The 11,389-nt window shown below is 40.2% G+C and overlaps 1 protein-coding gene across 1 annotated transcript; it reads left to right on the top strand.

The window, feature by feature from the left end:
- The first annotated feature begins 725 nt into the window (after nucleotides 1-725).
- LOC124875055 (gastrula zinc finger protein XlCGF57.1-like) lies at nucleotides 726-5,853 on the top strand. Its single transcript, XM_047376852.1, has 3 exons — nucleotides 726-1,643; nucleotides 1,747-1,952; nucleotides 4,022-5,853. The coding sequence occupies exons 2-3, from the start codon at nucleotides 1,838-1,840 to the stop codon at nucleotides 5,164-5,166; spliced, it is 1,260 nt and encodes a 419-aa protein (XP_047232808.1). The 5' UTR covers nucleotides 726-1,643; nucleotides 1,747-1,837; the 3' UTR covers nucleotides 5,167-5,853.
- Nucleotides 5,854-11,389: the final 5,536 nt, after the last annotated feature.

The raw sequence follows: 11,389 nt of genomic DNA, 5'->3' as shown, positions 1-11,389 counted from the left end.
ACCAGTTGTGTCTCTTCTATCTGCAACTTTGTACAGTTATGGTGCTGCAGGTTAATGCTTCCTGTAAATACCTAGTTTATTGATCTTATTTTTTCTCAGCCCCTCTCTTTGATCACATTGTTTATTAATAGTTAGTGTTTTCATTGTAGGAGAAATGCTGCTAATACTCATCCAGTGGGACATGTTTAGCTCCCCTCCACCCAGAAGTTCCCATCAGGGCTGTCTTCAGAAATAAACACCAATTTAGTTTTTAACATGATTACAGGACAAAAGGCTTTTTCACAAATTCAGATCTTAAACAAGGACCAGTTATTGAAACATGAATCCGATTTCACTTTGACCTGAACTAAAGCGATCTCAATCAGACACAACAAACTACAAAGTAACGGGTGGTTCCTGCTACCTCTGATTCATCCTGCTAGCAATCATTAACTTCAGCTGAATGTTTCACCCACCTCATTATTTAAAAAATGTTTTTATGTCACCTGGGACAATAAAAAATCTGTTGTAGCACAAAGTTTATACAAACTACCGCCCTGTACTAAAAGGATTAAAGGTTTCGGATTAAACTGGATGTATTTGTTTAGGAGTTGGACCTATTGAGCCTTATGATTGTTTTTGTGAAGCAGACATTGCTATAAAATCAGTAAGTTGAGTAAGGATTGTAATAGTAGTGTGTAAAAGCGGACCAGATGGTTTCCATAGCAGCAGAGAGCGGTGCTAATGTCAGCACAATCCAGAGGCGTTTCTCAATACTCAAATAAACAAAAGTAGGCCTTGAGAAACGGACAGATAAATACTGACTCTTGTTTTGAAAGTCTGCTATCAGCTTTAGCCTAGCAACTGCGCATGTGTGTCCGGTGGAGAATGTTGGTGTTGACTGCAGCTAGATGCTTTAGTGGATCAATTAGTCTTTTTACATAATCTAGATCTACCCTCTTAGATTAGTGGCCGGTTGGATTACAGACCCAGGAGGATGTAGGTAACAACTCCCAGCATTCATCTGATACCGAGAACTCTTAAACGGTTCTTTCCAGTTTAGCTCTTTGTCACATATTCTGTGCATTTAGATGCAGGGAAACTTGAGTGTTTTCTGCATCAGGCTCTGCTGATCGGCGTATTTTTCAGTTCAGACGGACAGAGTGGGTCATGCGGTGGCTCTGCTCTGCTTGGACCCGAGGACTGCAGTTGCTGCGGTCTTTGCTGTGAATATCACTGCACAGATAGCTCGACTTGCTAAATCCGATATAAAAAACGTTTTCGAGTTTGTGTAAAACAAGAGTATAATTCATGTCTCAGTCTTTCCACTCTACAGGATTTCGCTTCTACGTGTATTTTGAACCGCTGAGATTATTTCCAGCCGAGGTTTCCAGTGCAGCATGTGATTAGCCTTCATTAGCAAAGTGAATGGACTGTTAGCCACCGGGGAGCTAAAGCAGCTAACAACAGAGACTGAACCAGTGTTTCCGAGGTTGACGCTTTTTGAATATAGTTATAGTTTGGAAGACGTCAAGTCAATCCGAAGTGACACACTAAATTTATTTGACTGTGCGGGAAGGACCACCTCCTCTGATCCTTGTTGTTCAGCTGAGGACCAAGAGACTGGGGACAGTTGCAGAGTGGAACCAGAACCTCTGACCAAGGTATCAGAGTCTCTGCTCTGCAGCATCGCTTCAGCTCTGCTACGGTTTGCATTTTCTGTTATACAATTTATCTGATCACATGTTGATTTGTGTCTGATTCCAGTTGATTGTTCGTGGCTAAAACTTAGCTCTACTAGAACATGTGAAGGTTGCAAACAAGGATTGTGAAATGGAGAATCTCAAGTTGATCAAGGATGTCTGAGATGATGAAGGTTGAAGCAGAAGACCCTGGGGGGCTCAGTTTGGAGCCCCCCATACCTGCAGCATCCACATCAGAACTGGAGCAGAAACAAGACAGCAAAGATCTCAGTAAGTGACACATTTGTTTGTCTGGATTGGAGCAAATTAACTCTGTCTGGAAGTTATACAATGGCTGCTATACTGTGAAGATTTTTTACACACAAATGTGCAGACATCAAAACCAGTAATGATTTGTTTTTCCTCTGGTAGAACCTGTTATTTGGTTTGCCATTAAAACCCTGCAGATGCTGAATTAGCAGCGTTTAACATGCTGTGACTGTCCCTTTGTCCTCCATCTGCGTGTTATAATGATCAAAGACACGCCTGTATGTATGTAGGAGATAGTTGAGTGTACGGAGATGTTATATCAAGTCGAAAATGTTTACAAAATCACATTGATGTGAATATGAATCTGAATATATTATTTAATATTAATATTTTATCAAATAATATTTTGGTCTGTTAAGGGTTGTCCTGTAAATACCAGCCCAGTAAGGCGATGGTATTAGGACAAAATAGAAAGGTGTGAGATGAGCTCTGACATTATTGAACAGCAAAACTGCACACATGGAATGAATTCACACAATTTCTTAAAATACAATTTATTAACAAAAATAAGTCAACTCAAAGTCAAACATATTTCAATTAACAAACTCTTTACTATGCTAAAACAATCCAACCAACTACCAAGCAGAATTAAAGAATAATGAAGACTAATGGACTATGTACAATATAAACAAGTTGATTAAAGATGATTGGAAATCATGACCAAAAGATTGATGCAACATTACCATGCAATATTTATGTTTGAGAACGAAGGATTATCTTGAAGAATCTGGAAGTGAAGTTAAATTAGTCTTGGAACCAACTTAGGCAATAATCAGCAAACGTTTAGACAACCAATCACAATGCAAGATCAGATAAAATATTATTTTATTAAAATAATATTTTAATAAAACATTATTATTAAAATAATGTTTTAAAGAATGATCTGCTGAATAAAACCAACCTTTTGGATGACCAGTTCTCAATGGGGTCTCATTAGCTGCCTTTATTTATTAAAATAATATTTAAAGAAATATAAATTAAGGAAATGGTAAAATATTTAAGGAAATATTTTTGTAAAAGAGCCAAATCTTTCTGGAGAAATGGGGCTTAATTGTGTTTACTTAGTTATCAAGTTTAGTAAAATAATGTTTTTAGGGAACTATTATTTACTGGATTGAAAACTACTCTTTAGCAGGCAAGCACGTGTTCTTAGCTGTTAGCAGTTAAAGCTAACAAAAGAAGCTGATAGCTTAACACCAGAATCAAACACCTTTAAAATACCGTTAATAAAAGGGTTAAAATGCATAAGCGCGGACGGCGCATTATGATCAATCTTCTGTGTTTAAAATCACCCTATAAATAAAGTTTGTCTTAAGTAAAAAAAAAAACACAGAAAACTGAGCATGTGCTGAGCAGATAGCCTGCTAGCACCAAGATAGTTGAGTTTCACACAAACAAAACTTCATAAAATGAAAAACGTTTAGATCATTTCATCCTAAATCTCTCTATCACTCTGCCCAAACCTAACCTCATGAACCGTGCTGAGGAGGAGTTGTCCAGGTGACGACGAAGTTTGAAGAAAGCTCTGTGAACAAAGGGTTAGCTTCCAGCTAACCTCCGGAGCTGTGGGTGAAGGACGGCTCGCTCTGTCGGCCGGCCAACTGGACAGTTACTGTAACCACGGTGATGCGGTCCCTGTTGTCCTCCTTTCAGACCGGGAAACTGCTTCACTTAAATGTTATGCAAGCACCAAATGTCAGCTGAACAATTAGTTTGATTATCCATTTAAAAATCAAGGTGATAGCTGTTTTGAGTATGGTAAACAGATTTTACTGCTAAGGTTAGCCTATTGAATCACATGTTTGATTTGTTTTTCTTTATTTACAGAGATTCTAGCTGGCTTATATGGTGAATAAGTTGTGCTGCATTCTTTTGTTAATAAGTAAAAAAAATAAAAATTTTAACATTCCTGCCTTCAACAAGATTGAATAGTTTTCCTTCTACTGCTTGAAGTTAAGCAATTGTAACATTTTTGTTTGAAAATATTTTATAAGCAGCCGTTAATGTCCACGGTGTTTCGATGTTTCCAGTCCATCAGATGTTCATGATTAAAGTGGTTCCCCATGACTGGAGCCCCAGTTTGGACCAAGAGGATCCAGAGCCCCCCCACATTAAGGAGGAAGAAGAAGAACTGTGGATCAGTCAGGAGGAAGAGCAGCTTATTGTGAAGATTGAAGATGATGAGAAACCTCAGTTTTCAAAGCTTCATCACATCGAAATTGAAGACAACAGAGAGACTGAAGCTCCAACCAGCAGCTCAGCTGAACAGATGGAAACGGAACGTGCTGGAGAGGACTGTGGAGAACCAGAACCAGAGAGGACCCCTGATCCAGTATGTTCTACTCCACAAACTAAGATGGCTTCCCACAAAAGAGTTAAAACATCTAAGTTGGCTCCAACTGGAGTCCACACAGAAGATAAGCCATTTTGCTGCCATATTTGTGGCAAAAGTTTCAAACGTAATGCTCATATAAAATTACATATGATGACTCACACGGCAGAGAGGGAACATAGCTGTGATCTCTGTGGTAAAGGATTTAAAGAAAAGAGTTCTATTCAGACGCATATGAGACTCCACACTGGAGAGAAACCATTTTCCTGCGATGATTGTGGTAAAAGATTTCATGCAAAGACGAACCTTAAAACTCACCTGAAGGTCCATTCAGTAGAGAAACCATTTTCATGTGATATTTGTGGTACAAGATTTAAAAGAAAGGAAAATATAAAAAAGCACATGAGGATCCACACTGCAGAGAAACCATTTGTTTGTAGCGTTTGCAACAAAGGATTTTCACTGCAAGAGACACTAAAGAGACACATGCATGTCCACACAGGAGAGAAACAGTTTATTTGCAGTGTTTGTAGTAAAGGGTTTTCATTAAAACATAATCTTAAAAGCCACATGGAAGTTCACACCGCACCGTTTAGTTGCAGTGAGTGTAGTAAACGGTTCGTGAAGGAAATCCAGTTAGAGCGACATATACGAGTCCACTCAGAGGAGCGACCGTTTGGCTGTGATGTCTGTAGAAGCAGATTTTATCAAAAGTGTCAACTGGAGAATCACTTGAGGGTCCATTCAGGAGAGAAACCGTTTGTTTGTAGCATTTGCAGCAAAGGATTTTCACAACATGGAGATATGAAGAGACACATGGGTGTTCACAAGGGCTGTAACTAAACTTTATTTTAATAATCAACTAATCTGGATCTAAAATACTGTAGACAAGCCAATCCAGATACATTTTTGAGTGATAACTCGCAGCTAAAATTCACACTGAACCCGCAAGTTTTTACTGAGGCTGCCTCTACAAAGATTTGCCTTTTTAAATATGAATTATATGTGTAAAGTGTAACCGTCCAGCCTGGTTAAAAAAATAAGATGAAGCCCTTATTATTTATGTTGATAAAAACCTGTGTGTACAAAATGTCTAATTTAACCAGTCTGAACATGGAGTGTAACTCTTTCATGAATTACAGTAGACTGCAACATATCTATGTAATGTAAAATTAACTTGTCCTTACTGACTGCACGTATTATACGTTTTTCTGTCTTAAATTTGGTTATTTTATATATTAACATTATGTACATCTGGGCCGCACTGTATATGGTAAATATGTGTCTCTCGCAAATGACTCTTTTGGATTGCAGTAATTGTTGAGTGTCATGAATACACATTTTGCATGCCCTTAAGAAATTCAGCCTGTTGGACAGATAAATGACCTGGTCTGGTTTACTTCTTGTAACTGTTGTTTACACATTTGACAGAACATCCCTGAAACCAAAGAGAAAACTGAAATAATTTCTAATTCAGTCTGTATTTACTACATACTGTGTAATCTGTTATTTATTAAAGCATTTACCTAAGATGTGTATTTTATACATGCATTTACGTATTGACCATTTTTGCACATCCAGGTGAGTATTTCTCATCTAACAGCCCAGCTGGCTCTAAACCGATCATCGGTTGGAGCCTGGATTTTTACTGCTCGTTAGAGGCAGGGTGCACACAATTCGGACTCCCCTCTGTTATTAGATCTGGACCAGGACAATAACTATGACCTCTGCACCCAGCAGAGTGGTTGGTACCCTTTTCTCCATCCTGAGATAGTTTCTAAAATATTTCTTGCGGGTTTTACAGGTGATTGATGCAACCTGTTTTATGCCTTGTGGACTCTGTTTGATGGTGAGAGTGCTCATCACATGTGTGTGTGTGTGTGTGTGTGTGTGTAGCCAGAACCTCAACGAGCGCCATACAGCTATAAGGAAAATTGTAAATTAACAGCCATAAATAGATGGGCATGACCTATTGTGTAAATAAAACGTGTTACTTTAGGTGCTTTGGTTTAATTAATTGGCAAAGTATAGACATGGAGCTCTTTGCTGTTGTCTCTTATGCTGCTCATTACGTATTACACCTATGCTGTTGTGGTTCGCAACAAAACCTTACAGAGCATTCATATGTTTGGTTTGAAACTATCCAGATGGAGCCAACCTATGACTGGAGCTGAACAATACTGATGTATACAGAACGCACACAGACACCCGGATAATACTGCAGGGGCTTCTGTATGCAAATTTCATAAAAACATTTTTAAGAATAAAGATAAATTCATAAAAAATAATTCTGGACTAAATATTGGTGTCAATTGGTTAGTGTAGTTGACACCAGTTATGCAACTAGTCGCAGAACCCTTCAGTTTAACTAGTAGAACAGAAAAGGTTTATTGAAATAAAGAACTGCACAATATATCAAATCACAGCCATCATCACAATTTCAATACAGGCCACTTTACAATAGCAAATGATACAGGGGTTGGACAATGAAACTGAAACACCTGGTTTTAGACCACAATAATTTATTATTATGGTGTAGGGCCTCATTTCGCGGCCAATACATCGTCAATTCGTCTTGGGAATGACATACAAGTCCTGCACAGTGGTCAGAGGGATTTTAAGCCATTCTTCTTGCAGGATAGTGGCCAGGTCACTACGTGATACTGGTGGAGGAAAACGTTTCCTGACTCGCTCCTCCAAAACACCCCAAAGTGGCTCAATAATATTTAGATCTGGTGACTGTGCAGGCCATGGGAGATGTTCAACTTCACTTTCATGTTCATCAAACCAATCTTTCACCAGTCTTGCTGTGTGTATTGGTGCATTGTCATCCTGATACACGGCACCGCCTTCAGGATACAATGTTTGAACCATTGGATGCACATGGTCCTCAAGAATGGTTCAGTAGTCCTTGGCAGTGACGTGTCCATCTAGCACAAGTATTGGGCCAGGGGAATGCCATGATATGGCAGCCCAAACCATCACTTATCCACCCCCATGCTTCACTCTGGGCATGCAACAGTCTGGGTGGTACGCTTCTTTGGGGCTTCTCCACACCGTAACTCTCCCGGATGTGAGGAAAACAGTAAAGGTGGACTCATCAGAGAACAATACATGTTTCACATTGTCCACCGCCCAAGATTTGCGCTCCTTGCACCATTGAAACTGACGTTTGGCATTGGCATTGGCATGAGTGACCAAAGGTTTGGCTATAGCAGCCCGGCCGTGTATATTGACCCTGTGGAGCTCCCGACGGACAGTTCTGGTGGAAACAGGACAGTTGAGGTGCACATTTAATTCTGCCGTGATTTGGGCAGCCGTGGTTTTGTGTTTTTTGGATACAATCCGGGTTAGCACCCGAACATCCCTTTCAGACAGCTTCCTTTTGCGTCCACAGTTAATCCCGTTGGATGTGGTTCGTCCTTCTTGGTGGTATGCTGACATTACCCTGGATACCGTGGCTCTTGATACATCACAAAGACTTGCTGTCTTGGTCACAGATATGCCAGCAAGACGTGCACCAACAATTTGCCCTCTTTGAACTCTGGTATGTCACCCATAATGTTGTGTGCATTTCAATATTTTGAGCAAAACTGTGCTCTTACCCTGCTAATTGAACCTTCACACTCTGCTCTTACTGGTGCAATGTGCAATCAATGAAGACTGGCAACCAGGCTGGTCCAATTTAGCCATGAAACCTCCCACACTAAAATGACAGGTGTTTCAGTTTCATTGTCCAACCCCTGTATGTATATTCTGTAATACAAAAACCAGAGAGCAAAGTGTACCGGAGTCAAATTCCTTGTTTGTATGTACGAACTTGGCAATAAAGCTGATTCTGATTTGAAAATTCAATTCAAATTCAAAGATACTTTATTGATCCCCGAGGGGAAATTAGAATTCCAGTACAACCCATCTAAACATACATCATGACACAAGACAAGGGGGGGACGGGTCACTGAGGCTTTGCTGCCCACTCACAGGCGCTGCCCTTGATAGATGAGAAAAGAGGCCACATTAGGTAAGTAGAGGAAAAAAAATCATATGTGAGGGGGTGCATATGTTTATCTTGAGCATGTGTGTGTGTGCAAGTGAGTGTGTGCAAGTAAGTCCATGAAGCACTGTCACCGAGGCCATTGTCCTTGATGGTACGTTGGACTGTTCATCAAACAGCCACAAAGTTCTGAGCAGGTCCACAGATGTCCTCAGGGAAGGGAGGGGGCAGAGGGAGCAGAGCGTCATGTTTACATAACTTCCAGGAGAAGTTGAAGATAACCAGCCATCAAGGCCGTGCAGGGGAGCCAGATTCAGAAAAACAATAATTATTTGGGTTAGGCTGACTCTTAATTTTCCGTCAACCTTGAGAATCTCGCTGGTGCTTCTCAAAGGCAAATCCAAATAGACAAATTCCTGGTCTTTCGCCAGATCCGAGCGAACAACTTTCTCCAAGATTTATCCCATTCCACCCCTGAGTCCAGGAACCGCAACCTGCCTGCGATCCTAAGGATCACATCCAGTCTGCGATTCAGCTCACGTAACATCTCAGTCCGAGTGTTAATCGCTCTGAAGATCCCATCACACATGCTAGGCAGCCTCACAATTGCCAGAACAGCTGCTGACATCCTCCGAATTTCCCGATACACCAGGTAACCGCTGACTCCAAAAAGCAGAAATCCTTATATCAAACATCCAATTATATACACATCTTCCACATCCTCGACTGACATTATCACCAGACACACAATCCTCCACTTCTGCCAGGAGTCCATCGTGTATCCAGAGAAAAACGTCCCGTCCGGGCAAGTGGGCTCTCCCGACCCCTGTCTTCTCATCGAGAAAATTTGATCAATTGCATTGAGAGACCAGCTGACCAAATCCATATTTTGGAAGAATTTAGAAGGTGTGCAAAAAGAGGCCCCAAAAAAAGACAAGACACAGAGCTGAAGCAGGGCAGATATGGGAGGGGTGCGGGAGACAGAGAAAAAGCGTCCTCCTACACCGAGAGAAGAAAAAAAGAAGAAAATGAATTAAATTCTTTTTATGATGACTTCATTTATTAACTGTTACATGTTAGGGTAGCCTTGAAGGATTTCCTTCTGTAGGTTTTATTTCTACTACATTTATCAAATGTTTTAATGGAGAGTACCCAAGAGATTTTCAAATTCCATTTCTGATTGGTTCATTAGGCCTGATGACATTTCCTTTCCAGAAAGCTGCCAGGTCCGACATCTATGTGAATGCTGGAACAGACAATGAACTTCAGTCATATCAACAGCTGGCTGTTCAGCCAAACCAGGAGAAAAGAGACCACCAGAAATGCATTAGCGACATGTGAAAACAACAGCTAGATTTGAACCAAGCATAAGCTTTCTCATCCCTCTACTGTGGCATATTTTGATGTAAGAAGCTGCCAGAGGAAATGTGCATCCGTGTCTCTGAATCCCCCTCCCTTTTTCCCTCTTTGTTTACAGTTAAATACTAGTGTCAGAGTAAAGCCATTACTTTATACTTCAGACAGGTCAAGAAACCCTTGATTATAAGTTAGTCAATTGATCAAGTCAGATGGTATTCTGAACTTTTTTCAGCCACAGAAATTTCACTTTAGCATTTGTTTAAAAATTTATTTTGTTTTTGTTATCTTGTTAAACGAATCATTTGGAAACAGCACTTAGCATAATGTATTATAATCACCAAAGTTCCAACACAATCTGCAAAATTTAGGAAAAATCTTACATTTTTATTATTTTCAGTTCTGGATATGGATGGTCAAAAGAAGTAATAGGATGGAAAAATGTTTGCATTTCAAGACCTTGGACTATTCTATTGTCTAAATGTTGACATTCCTTCTTTTCTTCCTTGCCTCCTTCTTTCCTTCCGCCCTCCTTGCTTCTCTCCTGTCTTTCTTGTGCTGTTACTTATTTGCCTACCTGTGTCTTACCATCCATCCTTGTCTATCTTTGCTTCTTTCTTTCCTGCCTTGCTGTCCTTGTGTGTTATCTCTCTTTCGTGTACTGCTTTCCTTTCTTCTTAGTGTCCTTCCTTATTTCTTCCCTCCTACCTGTCCTTCATTTCTTATATCCTTCTCCCTTTTTGTAAGATCACCACTAGCAAAACCTAGAGCTGAGCAGAATTAACATTGGTCTACCACCCCTCCGCTTTTTAAGCTGCCATTAACAAAGCTAAGTCTATACTTAAAATAAGACGAGATCTTTTTCATAAAAGTAAACACTGCTATTTCATCAGAATGGATAGTTGAACTTTAGTCAGTTTATTAAAGCGTGCATCCTCTGTAAATTAGAAATAGTTTACAGAGGATTGGTCTGCCTCTTTTGGTTTTTATTTGTTATGTTGTGCACTCATTTTTTAAATTAAATTTACTAATTACGGTGCAGGTTGAATCACTGATGTTCTACAATTAATGTTTCTCTGTAAAAAGGTTGTTTGGTGCCAGCAGTTATTCACTTGAGCTACATTTTCCACTTGCCTTTGTTGCTATAGTGCCTTGAGGTGAGGCTTTTTGTGAATAGGTACAATGGAAATAGTCAGTAATTTTCTACTGCGTATTCCATAGTGGGTCACGGGGAAGGTGGTGCCTACCTTCAGCAGTCTATGGGCGAGAGGCGGGGTACACCCTGGACAGATTGCCAGTCCATCGCAGGACAACACACAAAAAACCACACACACTCACTCATACACCTAAGGTACCGAACAGGCATGTCTTTGGACTGTGGGAGGAAGCCGGAGTACCCGGTGAGAACCCACGCATGCACGGGGAGAACATGCAAACTCCATGCAGAAAGACACCCGGCCGCGAATCGAAACCAGGACCTTCTTGCTGCAAGGCAACAGTGCTACCAACTGTGCCACCGTGCAGCCCTTACAATGTAAATAAACCACATTTAATCTATCTGTTTTGTAAAAAAAAAAAAAAAAAAAAGCAATGTAGCCGCAAAAGACGGAAAATGTGGTTATAAATATAATAGTTTCACGTTCATGTAAATTGTTTTATTGTGAAAAGCTGATGGTTGAAGGCGGAACAGGTTTTCCCTTGAAGAGCTTTACTGGT

This window comes from Girardinichthys multiradiatus, chromosome 10 (genome assembly GCF_021462225.1).
Source record: "Girardinichthys multiradiatus isolate DD_20200921_A chromosome 10, DD_fGirMul_XY1, whole genome shotgun sequence".
NCBI classification, from domain to species: Eukaryota; Metazoa; Chordata; class Actinopteri; order Cyprinodontiformes; family Goodeidae; genus Girardinichthys; species Girardinichthys multiradiatus.
This window is presented reverse-complemented; position numbering and strand designations above follow the sequence as displayed.

Bases quoted from the DNA above. Each gene is read 5' to 3' on its own strand.
- LOC124875055 (XM_047376852.1), top strand. From the start codon at position 1,838: ATGTCTGAGATGATGAAGGTTGAAGCAGAAGACCCTGGGGGGCTCAGT. The intron at 1,953-4,021 runs GTAAGTGACACA...CGATGTTTCCAG, and splicing joins ACAAGACAGCAAAGATCTCA to TCCATCAGATGTTCATGATT.